At 42.1% G+C, this 16,812-nt stretch overlaps 1 protein-coding gene across 1 annotated transcript in view; it reads left to right on the forward strand.

Annotated features, from left to right (window-relative positions):
- FAM50A (family with sequence similarity 50 member A) overlaps positions 1-16,812 on the forward strand; it is a gene marked incomplete at its 3' end in the record, with an annotated part of 54,278 nt that overhangs the window by 9,097 nt on the left and 28,369 nt on the right. The window contains exons 4-7 of the mRNA XM_082264189.1: positions 79-242; positions 5,442-5,518; positions 9,216-9,282; positions 9,373-9,434. Of these exons, the coding sequence (XP_082120315.1) occupies positions 79-242; positions 5,442-5,518; positions 9,216-9,282; positions 9,373-9,434 (370 nt within the window). The remainder of the gene's footprint in view (positions 1-78; positions 243-5,441; positions 5,519-9,215; positions 9,283-9,372; positions 9,435-16,812) is intronic.

Raw genomic sequence — 16,812 nt, forward strand, 5'->3', positions numbered from 1 at the left:
TTGGACCTTCTAGTGAATGTATAGTGCTGGCTTCCAGCTCCAGAGTGGGATTCCTCACTATCTGTCCTATATACACAGGAAGTTGGAGAAACAGAGGGAGAAAGAACGGAAGAAAGAGGAGAAGAGGAAGATTGCCAGCTTGTCCTTTACCCTGGATGAGGATGAGGATGAAGATGATGATGATGATGAGGAGGAAGAGGAGGAGGAGGAAGAAGACGAAGAAGAAGAAATAGAGAGGGAAGGTGAGGTCTGGTTTTGCTGCATGAGGATCATATACAGTAAACAGATCATTGCTCAGGCTAGATGTTTATCAGATCACATGAATCCGGCCATTTGCTTAAAAAATTTTTAAAGTGTGTATATAGCTCAAACAGCTCTAAGGCCCCTTTCACACGGGCGATCCGATCCGCCTGTCAGTTTTTCAGGCGGACTGGATCAGATGCTCCATGCATCCCTATGGGGCAGGGGATGTCAGAGGAGACATCTCCGCTGGCACCTGCTTCTATCCGATTCCGATCCTGTCCGTGAAATCCGGACAGATGGAAACCCTATTTTCCATCTGTCTGGTGGATCGGATCGGATGAGAACAGACAAGTGGTCCATTCTCATCCAATCTCCCCATAGAGGACAACGGGGATCTGGCAGCTCCGTCTCCGAACACAGAGCGAAGACGGAGCTGTCATCCGCCTGCTCAGCGGGGATCGGCGGATCGATCCCCCCCGCTGAGCAGAACGGACTCCATTCCGTGTGAAAGGAACCTAAGCGCTGTATACCTAAACCATATGTAATATGCTTTTTTTACGGTTGGATGGAGTGGTTTTGTCTGTTACCTCTGTAAAATTCACACACTCTTTTTGTCTGATCACCAGTGTCACTGGGAATAAAAGTAAGGCCCCTTTCACACTTATGCGACTTGGGACTGCAAATTTGCATGAGAAGTTGTACTCCATAATTTCCAGTAACATTCATATCTGTGCGACTTCAAGTCAGTCCCTGCACTACTTTGGTCCGACTTTGATGTGTTTGGAGGGTTTTGAGGTCCATAGACCTCAAGATAACACAGGCATTTCTTCAAGTCCAGTCAAAATCTCAGCTATATTGCAAGACTTTTAGGTTGCACAAGTGTGAAAGGGGCCTAAGGGTAACTCCAAAATCTTAAAGTGATACTAAGGCTCCATTCACACCTATGCAGTTTGCTTTTGAGCATTTCTGAAGTGGTTTTTGCTGTGCTTTCCGCAGTTTTTTTTATTACAGAAAATTTTGCCGCGTTGTGTGTATTTTTTTTTTTTTTTTGAAAAATTGTTGTTGGGCAGATGTAAAAACACAATAAATGCTTTTCTGCAGCTTTTCAATTGAAGTCTATTGAACCAAAAAAAGCACAGTTTTGCGTTAAAAAACGTCCGTGACCCTTTCCAAAAACGCAGAGGCACAAAAATGCATTGATGTGTGAACCTGTTCCACAGGACCCCATGTAAAAAAAATGTCTCGTGTTTCTGCAAAGAGCATGAAAGAACGCATTGGTGTAAATGGAGCCTAAATGATATCCCTATTCTTCAAAAATAATCCATACACATCCATGACTTAGTGTTATTAAAGGCAGAAAAAAACCTTTTTAAACGTACCTGCTGTGTGTAGTGGTTTTGCACAAAGCAGCCCGGATCCTTCTCTTCTCCGGTCCCTCACCAGCACTCTTGGCCCCTCCTTCCTGCCAACTGCACCCGAGCAGGCTTAATCCTAAGCTGCTGCTCCATGCGTCTATTCTTACACACAGCCATGATTCGGCCCACCCATTGGCTCACTGGCTGTGATTGACAGCAGCGGGAGCCAATGGCACCTGCTGCTCTCTCAGCCAATGAGAGAGAGAGAGTCCCTGGCGATCAGCTGCTCCTGTGCACATCACTGGATCGGGATGGGGGCTTAAGTTAGTATTTGGGGCGGAGGGGCTGCTGCACAGTGAAGGTTTTTTATTTTCATGAAGGTAAAAACCTTGAGCCTTTTAAAGCCTTTTAATGGCCCTGTGATCTGTTTTTTATTAAATCGTTTGCTTGTGCTTTTCTGCCTCCTAACACCCTCTGTGTGTTCCGAAACCTCTCCTTTTCTCCCTCACTTCCATTCATTTGGAACAAACAGTGCACATTAAATTGCAGTCGCTATACACACTACAAGTCCCGTAGTCCCTAGTCCATTTTGGTAGTAGGCAAGAAAGGGTGGCTGAGTTCCTAAATGCAGTGGGACCAGGATGAATTAACATAGCCACCATCTAACAGGAAGTCCGCAGCAAAAAAAAAGGGAATTTGGAGGAGGCTGAGAGCAATAGAAGGTAGTTTAAGTCAAGAATGCATAGTTTGTTTTCTTTTTAAACCAGAGTTTAGTGCCCCTTAAAGTTGTCACCAGAACAGAAGTGGGTACATTTCCAGTGGGGACACTTGTTCTGTATTAACTGTCTAAGAGATTTCCCTCACATGGGAAGATATCCTCACTTCCTGTTGAATCTTCAGAAATCTCCATAATGAGACACTGATGGCAAAAAAAAATACCTAACAAAAATGTAATCTTCCTCTGCTCAATGCAAACTGAAAAACTTTTGGCTATACATATACTTTAACCACTTTTCTATTAGTCTTTGATACAGTAAACCCCCATTATATTGCGGTTCAGTTTTTGCGGTCCCGGTATATTGCGTTTTTTTTCTGTAATGTTATTTTACTAATTAAATCATTGATAATTAAATATTTTTGTGTTTTCCATAGCTCTTGTTCTGTCTCGCAGTATTTTTTATGTGTTTAAATGAGTTTCTATTGTTTTAAAAGTGTGTTTAAAGACCGTAAATTGCTTTTAAAAGTACAGTGAAAGGTATAAAAACTTGCCTACAGTGTATTTAAATAGGGTATTTCTATTTCGTGGGTTTTCACTTTTCGCGGGTGGGTCCGGAACGTAACCCCCTGCAATGGAGGGGGGTTTACTGTACCTCTTCACTTCCAGGGAATTTTTCAGTTTTCAGTTCTGTGATAGGGCTCTTTCACACGGGCGTTCCGTATGTCCGTATATAATCCCATCCGTTTGTGGGTGATATACGGACATAATGCATGTCAATGGGATTGCGGATGTCAGCGGATTACCATCCGCTGACATCCGATTTGCTTCCTTTCAGCTCATTTCCGTTTTTTGAAACGTAACAGAACCCTTTTTTTCTTCCGTTTTAAAAAACGGAAAGGACGCAAAATCGGATGTCAGCGGTGTCATCCACTGACATCCGCAATCCCCATAGACATACATTATGTCTGTATATCATCCGCAAACGGATGGGATTATATACGGACCGGATGACATAAGTGTCATCTGTGTCCATGAAAAATAAAAAAAGTGCCGCAGCGGAGGAAAAAAACAGAGCGGCCGTGTAAAAGAGCCCATAGTTTGACATTTTCTCAGTCATGCGACAATGTTTCCAATGCCGAATAAAATTGATACTGCTCAAATGCCTCAATTTGTTTGTGGCTACAATGTTTGCAGGTGCTGGTCAGGTTGAATACTGGCTCGTCAGACACTTTGAAGACTACAAAAAAAACTGTTTTCAAATAGATTTTAGATTTATTTTAGTTTTATTGAGAGAGAGATAGAGCTTTCTTTGGAAGGTAATAATAACCACTCCGTAAAAAAGGAAAAAACTAAATAAATTTGAAAAAAACATTTTTCTATCAGTTCTGTTATAAAACGTATCAAAATATAAATAATGCAAAAATACCAGGACCGCATGAAAACCCCCAAAATGACTTGGAAAGTTGGCCCCCCAAGGCAATCTGATTTTTTTTTTTCTACACAATTTTTTGGAAATGGGGAAATGTGCTGGTATTAAGGAGGTTAAAAAATTTGACCTTGGTAACGGTTCACTAGATGCTCTAAAGAACCAGGTCATACAGTGCACTAGATGCTTTAAAGATGCAGGGAGGAGGACAAAGAAAGTAAAGATCACATATAGGGAATGGATGGAGATGAGAGGGTTAAAGAAGTCTATCCTAAATCTAAAATCCCTGCATCTATAGACCTCAACAATCTAACACTAACCTATCTAGTGTGAAGAAGAAAGTTAGTTAAGTTAAGTTATACTTAACTTTTTTGAAGCCAATGCGATCCGGTCTCCAATGGTGGAAGCTCTGCAGAGGACACAGCTGAAAACAGCTGTGAAATTAATGGTGAGTGATGTCACCCATAGACTTACTATGGGGCTTCCGTTGTTTCATGTGTGCTCTGCCCCCGCCTCCACAGCGAAGCCGCGAATGACAGCTCAGCGTGGGGTGGGATCGGTTTCAAAAAAGGTATTTATAGCAATTTCTTCTTTACAGGGCTAGATAGGTTAGTGTTAGATCATGGATGTCTGTAGATGCAGGGATTTTAGTGTTAAGGTGGACTTCATCTTTAATGTGCAGAATAAGGGAGGTGAAGGGGTTAATATTCAGGTGTCTGCAGAGACAGGATGGAGCTGTGATTTACAGAAGAGAGGAGGTGAAAGGGTTAAAAATGATTCCACCTTTCTCAATGTAGTCCAGTGGCTTTTGATAGCCTGTAGAGTTGGACACTATTCATAGTATCAGTTTCTTGTAACCACTGTTTAAAGCTATATATTTTTCTTCTGTTCTACATTGTATGTTGCTCATCATGAGATGGATGTATGAATCCGGATACATTTGTTCAGTTACGATCTGTATTGGCATTGCAAACCTGTATTGTCCGCAAATACTTAAGAAAAAGCTTAAGCTTAAATTCTTTAAAACAAAAAATAATAAATTCACATTTCAGTTTTATTGATTGTACTCATATAGTTACATGTATTATTGTACATTTTTAAATACTGTATGTTACAGACGTTGGCATTCTATGCATAAATGAGGATGGATTTTTTTTTCTGCTCCCGTTTCTTATGTACGCTTCTCTGTTTATGATAAAAATCTAAATGAGCATTTCAAAAAACAAAAAAAAAAAATCCCATAACCTATATATAATAGTGCTGATCAGGAATTGATGGGTGATTTTTACGGTGCAGTTTATAAACGGTACTGCAGAAGTAAGCATTAAAGCAAACTTGTCTTGAGAGACACACAGGGCTGCCATTGCTGATCTCATTCTAGAGATGCTAGTTGCCTGGCTAATAAGCTGTCCAGCTGGATTTAATAAAGTTTGGGTCAATGACCTGGAAGTATGCATATCTGTAAAGCCTGTGTTTTTTTTTTTTTTTTTTTATTTGCATACTTGTTCTGGAGAAAGGGCCCAAAGTATTGAAGCTAAAGGATAAACGTGACCGCCAGGAAACTAGAATGTGCAGGTTGAGAAGTAACAATAGCAGTCCCCTGTTTGTTTCAGTAAAGGTTTACATTAATATGTTCCTGTTCATTTAGTCTTCTGTTGAATTTCAGCCTGTCTTATCCTTCTCTCATCCTTTATTGTAGAGCTACCAAAAAAGAAGAAGAAATTGGGGAAAAATCCAGATGTGGACACCAGTTTCCTGCCAGATCGAGACCGAGAGGTATGGTGACGTCACAAGTTTTTTTTTTTTTTTTTTTTTTTTTTTTTTTTTTTTTGCATTTTGTTTTTATTGTTTAAGGCATCTGTAATACAGGATAAAGTCATATGAAACATAACCTGCAGGTGTATTATCTTCCCACACAGGAGAAACAGGACTTATTGTTATGCATCAGTAGGTGCTGTTACAGTAGCTATAGCCTTCTTATCACCCAAACTCAGCAGTTTATAGGGTTGCGGCATTATCTGCGGCCTATTAAAGTATATGTAAACAATCACCTTGTAAAAAAGCTCATTAATTTTAAAATAGAAATGAAAGGTAAAACATTTGTGTATACATATAAAGAAACATTATAAATACTTCCCCCCCCCCCTTTAAAGTTGATCACATACCCTTTGTTATCACCTGCATAAGGAGCTCAGAGAGCTTAGGGAAGGAGAAACGGCAGCAACCTGAACTTTCCAGTGAATGGCTCTGCAGGGGGGTATGTCAGCACAAATCTGATCATTGGTGGAGAGCAGGCTATATTCCCAGCACAGCTTGAAACTTAGCACGCTGTACTTTTATGCCTAGTGTGGTCAGTTGTAATAGGAAAACAGAGTGACTGGAAGCATCGCCAGGTATTTCACACAGAGGAAGCAATACAAAGAGAAGAGGATATGTAGTCATACAAGTACATGGTACAGCAGGCACATATCAGGAATATGAAATGTCAGGTTAACATGTTTGGTAATATGTCCCGTGGGACCTCCTCTTTGATGGTTTATAAGTTAGGGGTAGGTAAAAAAAAAAAAAAAGCAAGAAATCAAGTTGTGATCAGATGGAAAGTGAAGGAGATGTTGTATATCCGATTGCCACACGAGAGCAGGAGTGAAAGGAGGAATAAAGAGAGAGTAAGCAATAATCGGGAAACTAATAATATGTAACATAACAACATTTTAGGGAAAAAGGGAAGGAGTCTGAATCCCAGTACGAATTGAGAAGGGAAAAGAGAAACAAAATCCTGTAAGGAGGTGTGTGACAGCCTCAGCGCAGGCTCCAACCAGGCCCCCTGATCACGCTCATAGTCCATTCAAACTACAAGTCTGTCTGCCACGGTGGCAGATTCCTGTGAATGAACAATGTGACTGTGCGGGCAGAACCCCACACAGCACTGCTGTTGTCAAAATGTGACAGCAGGGAGTGGACCCCCCCCCCCCCCATCACAGGGAAGGGGGGATTGGGAGTGCAGGAGGAGGTTGCTGAACATGCTACATGTTGCCTGACCACGGGGTAAAATATAACCTGTTCAGAAAGGTGACTTTCTCCTTTTAACTGAGAAGCTACTGCTGGAAGCTGCTGTTTCACACATCCACAGACTGTAAAATTAGTGGAGAAGTGACATCAATTCAAATAAATTTATAAAGGCTTATGATAACTGGGAGGACTGCTTACTCTAATTTCTAAAGACTGGTTTCTGCCAGGGACTGATTTCTCCAACTAAAGTCCCTCTATTGGGTCTATTACACTGCAGCGTTCATCTGCCATGTCCCCAGGAACTCTGGATAGCTGTTTTTAGATGTGGCACAGACACGGACACCATGTTTTTTGGTTGTGCCCTAAACTACAACACTACTGAAGGAACATGATGGACGCTGTCAATGCACTGGGTAACTTGTCAATTTGGTTACATCCGGCTCTTGTTTGCTGGGCCTAGTGGTGGGTGTGGTGGCCACTAAACACGATAGACTTTTTATTTTTTTACTCTGCCTAATATGCCAGAAGTGAGATTCTTTTGAGGTGGAAATCTTCTGCCCCTCCTACAGTCAGTAGCTGGAAGGACCCTTCCTCTGTACAAACTTGCCTATGCTAGTAGGAACTGTCCTATTAAATTAGATTAAAACTGGAATTGCTGGGTCAATGCTTGGGGCATTACTGTTTGATCTATTACTCCTGCCCAATCATACTGGGGGATCCTGGTCGAACGTTGAGCTGGTCCTTACCTCCCCTACCCTCCCCTTCCCCCCCCCCCCCCCTCCTCCTCCCTGAACAAGCAGGATAGGAGTTGGGGCATCACACATGCCTGTATAGCATCAAGGGGTATGCAGTTCATGTATATATGATTAGTCTGGTGTAGTTGATGGCTGAAATAGATGACACTCAGGGCCAGCTCAACTGCAGAGAGAAGTCCGCTCTGAAAGTGGAAATAAAAATAAAAATCAGAGTGCCTCTAAGTGTTATCAGTTTAATTAAAAGGGTAAGGCAGGTACAGGAAAACTGCTCACATTTAAAACGGTATTAAATAGCTCATCTGTTAGGGGGTCTGCAGGAACACAGGGGTCCACTACTGGATGTTGTGGCTCCAAGGGGTGGTGCAGGGGATGGTGAAGGAGGGAGATGTCTGGAGGGCCAAGGGTACCTGCCTTACCCTTTTAATTAAACTGATAACACTTAGAGGCGCTCTGCTTTTTGCTTTTATTTCCCCTCCTCCTCCCTGATCCCTCCCCCCCATTTCCTCTTTCCACTCCTCCCCCCTATGTCTTTCTTAACTGCCCCCATCCCTATCTCTCCCACAACATATCTGTGTTGGATGCTCAGTGCTGTTAGGAGATTGAAATGCATGTTTATTTCAGGTATTTGTATAGCGACGTCCATTTACGCAGCGCTTTACATAAACATTGTACATTCACATCAGTCCCTACCCTCCAGGAGCTTACAATCCTAAGGTCCCTAACTCACATTCATACATACACATAGTAGGGCCAATTTAGACAGATGGCAATTAACCTACCAGCATGTCTTTGGAGTATAGAAGAAAACCAGAGTACCCGGAGGAAACCCACACAGGCACAGGGAGAACATGCAAACTCCAGGCAGGTAGTGTCGTGGTTGGGATTTGAACCAGCGACTCTTTTGCTGCTAGACGAAAGTGCCTAACAACTACACCACTGTGCCGCTCATGCATGTTAAATGTTCAATTATTGTGCTATAACTTTGTGCAGTGCACTTTACTTGTATTTATTTAAAAGCTATCGATTTGTTGTTTGCATGTTACTTTTTGTACTTGTTTTGTAGGTTTTGCAAACTTTAATAAATTACTTTTACTGGGAAAAACTAATATATATATATATATATATATATATATAGGCCAAAGCCGGGTACACACTAATAGTTATTTTTTTTCATGGAACGGGTTGCACGGAAAAAAAAAAACTGACGGTTCTGCTCAGAGCAGCTGTACTAACTATGAGAGGTAAATTCAGCGATCTTCCCCGCTGTGCTGTTTTTTGTTTTGACAGGGGGACAGCCCCCCCCGCCAGAACACACCGGCCAGCACTTTCTGCCATTGGCTGATTGGCATACACACGGGCAATATGTCGGCTGTTTTCTTTTTTTTTAATTGGCCGTTGTCTCCCGACATTCGGCCCGTAAGTATAGGGCTTTAGCCTTACTGCCTCCAACTAGCATATAGCCTGTAAATTGGGCTATTGCTCCTTCAGTTAAAGGCATCTGAGATGGAGGTCTTGCTTCAGGACAGGCTTTCTTATAAGAGAAGGAAGGCACAGCCTGCAGTTCCTAGACCTTTGAGAATCTGTTAGTCCTATCATTCGCTGCCAAAGCATGGTTGAGTTGGTGCTTATATTGGTCAGGATATACCTGCTAAAAGTCTCATTATTTCCATTACACTGTATGTGACTTGGATTGTCTTTGTTCCCTTCAGGAGGAAGAAAACCGTCTTCGAGAAGAGCTGAGACAAGAGTGGGAGCGGAAGCAGGAGAAGATTAAAAGTAAGGCAAAATGTCGGATCGAGGAGGGGGTTGTAGTGGCTTTCATTTCTGACATTTCCTATGGTTTACACTGCCTTATTCTCTGCTCAGGTGAAGAGATAGAGATTACCTTCAGTTACTGGGATGGTTCAGGACACCGCAGAACAGTGAAGGTAAATATCCCCTTTGGCCTCATTAGGTGGGAGCATGTTTGTATACAGTACAGACACATCTATAGTTACATCCGAATAGAAAGGTTGCTACATTCATTAAATTAAAGGTAATCTGTAACATACTTGTTAGAAGTCTGAAATGAAAGATGCGATGATAGCCATGTATTTGCATCAGAGCTGTGACATTATTTGTGGTGAAACCACTGAACCTGGGCACACTACTAATGCATCTATAGTCTTAAAGAGAAACTTTACCTGGATTTGGGAAAATTAAAAGCCAGCAGCTACAAGTACCGGCTGGGGGGGGGGGGGGGGGGGGACTAGCTCGTCATCAGGGGTCAAACTGCCTGAACTTGAAAGAAGCAGCTGGCTGAAGAGGACCAAGATCGTAGCTAAGACAGACAAACAGCGGATTGCTGCAGAAAAGTGCTGGATCCGCTGAAAAGGTGTGCGTTTTGAATTTTTAAAGGTAAAAGGAGGTGGGTGGAGTTAAATTCTGCTTTAACTTCCCACTTGAAAACTGCAGGTGGAGAGGTGACCAGACTATATTGTTTTAACTGCCGTAGAGAAATCATGTCATCAGATTAGAGTTGCTGTTTGCTGGGATTGTTTATTTTAAATATGCATTTGGCTTTTTTTGTGTCTGTAATTCAGGTTTAGGTTCATAGCAGCCTTTCTCAACCTTTTCAACACAGAGGGACCCTTGAAATAAATTTCTGGTTTGAGGGGAACCCCTGCTAAAAATTAAAAATATACAACTCCTGACACCTTAGTGTGACAGTCAGTGGGAAGAATGCTCCTTACTCTTTGTCATCATTGGGAAGAATTACCCCCTTACAGATCACTAAAAAGGAACAATGGTGTCATTGTAAACTTATCTGAGAGTCAGAAATTGCCCATTGCTCAAGGAACCCCTAGCAACCTCAGGAGGAACTCTAGGGTTCCACAGAACCATGGTTGAGAAACTCTGATTTAAAGGGTAAATCCACTTTTTTCCTGGGGGGGGGGGGGGGGGGGGGGGGCAAATAAAGAAAAAAATAATACAGCATGTACAATTGCGGCACAAGTCATATTTGTATTTAAATGTTATTAAAAATGACCTTTCCTTTTTAATCTGCAGTTCTGTAATTTTCTGTGAAATGCAATGCAATATGGCTACCTGGAGGTGTTCTGTACACAGAATGTGTACTTATCACCCCCCAGAAACCTAATTTCCTGCTTGTGTGATTGGCTCACTGATTTTCCCAGAAGTCTGAACTATGATACAAGTCCGAATTTGGCATCACCTGCAAAAAAAAAGTTATTTTGGTGAGATATTCCTAATAGGAAATCGCGTCTAAAGGGATGCAGGCCCAGCAGCTTTCCTTATTAGTGCCCTGTAGGGTGCAGCAGGTGATTGATAATTAAGAAACCCCTTAGAGTCTCCTACATGGACACAGACAAACACACAGGGGTTTCTTCAGAATAACAAAAGGTAGGAATCTGCAACAAAGTTTGTTAAAATCCTTGTAATGTACAGAGATCACCCAGAGGGGAATTTTTTTTCCTCAATAAAAGTGGAGTTATTCTTTAAGTGCAACTGGATTTCTTTATCGTACATCACGGGACACAGAGCAGCCATAATAATTACTATCTGGGTTATGCGCCACCTATAGGTGAATGGACACTGGCAACCAAAAAGACAGGAAGTCCCCTCCTATATAGGAAGTACCTCTGTTTGTTTTTTTTTTTGCCAGTGTCTGTAAGGTGGTGGTCACTAGTGTACTACATTGGCTTTTAGTGCATATTTGAAGGTCTGGAACCGTTCTACTGGGAATCATGGACATTAATCTGATCCATTCGTGTAAAGCTGTCGGCTAAAATGGATGGTACCCGAGTCTCGATGGATAAGGAGAAGAATCCTCGATATGGCTGTAATGCAGCCTTACGGCTCTGGACCCTGCGTAATGGAACCCTGTGCAGTGTTTGTTCTGACCAAGGTGCTTTCCAGCAGGGTGCTATACAGGTCCAGGGGAGTGGACACAGATTGAAAAAAAGGGTACCCAGTCCTTGAAGGTCCTTAAGTGACAAAACCTGCTGTGATGGGTGAAGATTGGACTCCTGTTATGATTAACGCCGGCCACACACTATACAATTTTCTTGTTTAACTTTTTTTTAGATTTACCAAAACAATATAATCTGAGGTCAAACCTAAACACTTTCAACTTGTATGCAATCAGGTAGGCCCTTGCACTACATAGTTTAAGGTAAATCTAAAGGAAATTGAACAGGAAAATTGTATAGTGTATGGCCAGCCTTAGAGTCCTGCATCAGGAATGGTAAGTCTGCAAATTCTTTTTAAAAAAAAAAAAAAAAAAAGAGATCTATTTGTTTTTTCTCCCGGTGGCCACTGGGGCCAGTGTGCTGTCAGTATAGACAGGAAGTAGAAGGGTGGCCATTTTGTGGACCATGTGGGCTGAAGGGTCAGTAAGGCCTCTGAGACATAACCTGCAGCCCATGGCTACATAATGAGATGTGAGTACTTCCTAAGGGACAGCTGCTTGACTAGACAAGTCATGATTGTATACTAAAGGTATACTTGTATACTTACTGCTTAATCCAGGGGGGGGGGGGGGGGGGCTTGTAAAATTGTCTGTTAATACACCCCTTTATGGGTATAAGTGCATTTTAAGGAGTTCTCTTTAGAATAGCATGCATTTGGTCTGCAGGAGCTTACTCTTAGGCTGCTCTGAAGCAGCACAGAAGATGCATATGTGTTTGGCTAAATCTGCAAATCTAGTATAGGGCCAAGTGCAGTTGGGCTGGTGCAGCATAGTATACATGCTTGCAAACTGGCTGTATATATTCATACTTGCTGCAAACAAATATTGCATAAATGCAGGCTTGCTTACTTGCAGAAACACATGCTTGCAGACTTAAACACGTGTACATAAACCCAAGTTTAGACAAATGCATGCATGTATGTTTGCATAGACACATGCTTGCAAGTTTGCATTAATGCATCTTTGCATAGGCACAAGTTTGCATGTTTACATACACATGTTTGTATAGGCGCATGTTGCGTAATGTTTGCATGCACACGTTTGCATATTGGTGTAAACATATGTTTGCATTGACAGGTTTGCATGCATACGTTTGCATAGACACATGCTTGCATGTTGGCGTAGATGCAGATTTGCATAGACGCATACACACCTACTTCCATAAACGCACAAATTGCTTAAACGCATAGTGCATAAATGCATGCTGGCATTTAATGCATATTTTCATTTGAACTACATATGTGTTTTTTTTTTTTGCCTTGAGCTGTATACATCTATGCTCATTTACCTTGAACTGCATATACATATGTGCTTATTTGCCTCGAAGAACCGCATACATAGTGCTCATTTGCCTTGAACTGCATGCATATGTGCTCATTTGTCTTGAACAGCATACATATGCGCTCGTTTGCCCGGAAGGGCCTGCGCATTGCGCTCGTTTGCCCGGAAGGGCCTGCGCATGCGCTCGTTTGCATGGAAGGGCCTGCGCGTGCGCTCGTTTGCCCGGAAAGGGCATACATAAATGGATGAAAGTGCAAATATGTGCAAAATTAAGCGTCTAAAGTGCATATATATATATATAAAGTGCATATGTGTCCATAAAAAAAACGTATGCAATTAAATGAAAATAATCCATTGTTTAATTCGTAATATGTCCACCACAAAAGTGCAAGGTGCAGATAAGTACTCTTGAGTGATCTTAGATGTGTAACCGCCACCGATGGAACAGGCAGATCCAAGGCTTACCGGATATCGTGGACCCAACAAAGTATATACTCTTTGGGTCATTGGAGCTTAAAAAGAATATAGATATCTCTGTATGGCATATGTCACAAATCCTTCAGGAAATAGTACTTTCAATCCAGACTCATCATCCACAAATCAAGAGGAGGATAATCTTTGTTGACTACAGCAGGAAATTCTTCCACGAGGTGCTCAATGAAATAGAAAACTCAACATAGTGTGTACCCATATAAAAGCATTTAATATCGAGGAAAAACACATTTACAGAAAAACTGGTGTCAAAGCGCTTGTACATGGAAATATTCTCAGCATTTGCAGAGTAGACCCGACGCATTTAGTCTAAATAGACATCATCTATGCATTTTATATATATATATATATAATATATATAATATTAAGTGTTGGCGCGATATATATTTTTATATATCCATACATAAATGCATGAACTGCAAGAATACTTACATACTTGCATGTTTGCATAGCTGGGTACCGACGTAGTCACTTACGTGGTTGCATAGCTGTAGACCAACATTGTTTTAGTGCATATTTACCTGTTATACCAGCTAAGTGGTTCCAAAAGGGAGAGGCAGTTGGGGGAAGGCAGGTTTACCGCTCTCAGTTCAGTGATCTAGCGGTGTCCACATCTCCTGATTGACCAGTGGTGTTAGGTGCATCCGAGCCACTGGGGTGTTTGGCATTGCAGTGTTTCCTGACACATTCATTTTTCACCAGTTGGACTGCAGTCGGGTCACCCTGAACCGCCGTGGATCAGGGTCTAAGCAGGATCAAGTCTGGCTAATATTTGGATGGGAGACTGCCCGAGAATACCAGGTGCTGTAAGCTTTTCCCCCTCCTTTTTTTTTCTTTTCATTTTTTGACTGCCGTTTTGGCTGGCCACAGCTCCCGAAGGTTCACAAAGCTACTAGCCCCGGAGCTGGACTTGCTGAAGACGCAGGGGGTGTCACTCTCAGCATACCTCAATAATCTTTGCTCAAGGTGAAATTCTTCCTTTCAGGGGTTTGGAAGATAATAACTACTGATGCCAGTCTCTTTAGTTGGTTTTACGGTGGCTACAATTCAGTGGACTTGGTCTCAACACGAGAAAATACTGCCCATCAATATCTTCAAACCATTGGACAGTGCACCTTGCTTGGGATTGGACGAACCAGTTGTAGGTTGAATCCGACTATGCCTTTACAGTGGCATGTATCAGTCACCAGGCTGGCACCAGGAGTTTCGCGGCTCAGGAAGGTGATCCATATTCTGTCTGGGGCAGAACAGCAGGTGCTGTCTCTGTCGCCAGTATATATGTATTAGTGATCGACCAATATCGTTTTTTCGTTGCCGATACCGATATTTTGCCGATCGCATATCGATATCAGCCAATATTGGCTGATATTTTCACACATGTAAAAGTTTGCAAAAAAAAATAAAACACAAATTTCGACACAAATCTCTTAATAAACATGTTAATCTTTATTTATTAACATTTTAACATTCTTTACACCTTAACTGCATGAAAACCTGTGCAAAACTTCTAGAAAAAAAGCTAGGCAACAACAGTTACACAATAAATACACATACACAGTGGATTGGACTGGAGTCAGTGGAGGACTACCTCTGCAGTAAGGCACTCACTGCAACTACTGCAGTGTGCAGTCAGTGCAAAACTGCTAGAAAAAGAGCAAGGCAACAGCTACACGTCACAGTGGATTGGACTGGAGTCATTGGAGGACTACCTCTGCAGTATGGCACTCACTGCAACTACTGCATTCAGTGCAATACTGCTAAAAAAAGCAAGGCAGCAGCTACACGTCACTGTGAATTGGACTGGAGTCAGCGGAGGACTACCTCTGCACAGTATGGCACTCACTGCAACCAGTGCAGTCGGTGCAATACTGCTAGGAAAAAAGCAAGGCAACAGCTAAACAGTGGATTGGACTGTAGTCAGTGGACTACCGCTGCAGTAGGACACTCACTCACTGCAATAATTTTAAATCACTACTGCAGTAGTGGTTTCAAATTATTGCAGCAGTGAGTGGCGTTCTACTGCAGCAGTAGTCCACTGGCACTGACTCCAATCCACTGTCTACTATGTCTATTTTGTTTTCTAGCAGTTATGCACTGACTGCAGCGCAGCACAGTCGGTGAAAAACTGCTAGAAAAAAAAAGATAGACACAAGCGAGACAGTGGATTGGACAGACTCAGTGGACTGGTGGACAGACACTACTACTACTACTACTACTACTACTACTACTACTACTACACTTTCAAATCAATACTCCCAGTTAAGTAGAACAATATTATAGTGCAGAAAGCATAACATTTCCGCATGTTCACCAGTTAAACGGCTTCTTTTTTTTTTTTTCATAAATTGCTGCCACTTCACTAAAACACGCTCACTTGGTACTGAGGAAGGAGGAGCAGAAAGAAAGGTATCTTCTAGCATGAGAAGCAAGTCTTTTGTAGTGTGCCTCATTTTCTTTCCACCACTGAAGAGGATCACTTCTTCTTCTGTCAATTACTGGTTCCTTCAAAGAGAGATGAAGTTCATTGTCCAGGCTCATTATTGCAGATTCTGATGAATCCTCTGCATGAGGCCCCAATAAAACTCTGAACATTGCATCTATTTGACCACAATGAATTTTCTCTTCTGTCCGTTGTCTTTTGGGACATTTTTCTCCTGCATCCTGCTCTTCCACATCTGAAACCTTCTCTTCTTGTTCTTGACTTTTCTTTTCGTCAGGTGGAACCTCCTGTACCTTCTGTTAAATCTCTTCTGTCAGCCATTGCTTTGCCTTGGCCAATACATCATCAGAAGAGAAAGGATGGTTCTTGTATCGAGGATCCAAAAGACATGCAAGCACAAAATTTTTATTCTTCTCATGCTTCTCAAAGCTTTTGGCGAGGCTGTCCCTCATGGCCTGCCTACATGCTTTGATGCCACGTGTGTTGGGTCCTTCATTCTGTTAAAGAAGCATCTTCAGGACTCTCACACATGGGATCACAGAGGAAACAGATGAGTCGTAATGACTGACCTCCAATGTCACTTCCTCAATGGGTACAAGCGTCTCTATAATGTTGCCTACTATGTCCCACTGATCTGCAGTAGGACAAGAATGTCCTCCAAGTCCATATTAACCACAATATATAGTGAGAGCTCGCTTCTGCTCCAGCATCCTTTGCAACATGTGTAGCATTGAGTTCCATCGTGTTGGAACAGCCTGTATCAGGTTGTTTGTGGGTAAGCAAAGGTCTTCCTGAATGCACCTCAGTCGCTGCTTGGCAAGAACAGAATGGTGGAAATGCCTGCGCACTTCTTCAGCATGGTAATCCTGTCCATCAAGAAACTCTATTAATCCTTTGACTTGGGGGTGGCTACTTTGGTTACTATTGCTTCAGCAAGAAGGTCTGTCTGGACTGGTGGCTCTTTCATGTAAGGATCCGTTCTTGGCCTTGCATCATATTAACATGATGTTGCATCCTCCTCCATCTTTCTTGCCTAGAGTGGTTTTCTAATTTCCACTGGAATTAGGACAGTATCTTGCCCTTCTTTTTCCTATTCCACAATTGGCAGGGAAAAGAATACTGC

This window comes from Pelophylax lessonae (assembly GCF_965119305.1).
Source record: "Pelophylax lessonae genome assembly, chromosome: 7".
Taxonomy (NCBI): Eukaryota; Metazoa; Chordata; class Amphibia; order Anura; family Ranidae; genus Pelophylax; species Pelophylax lessonae.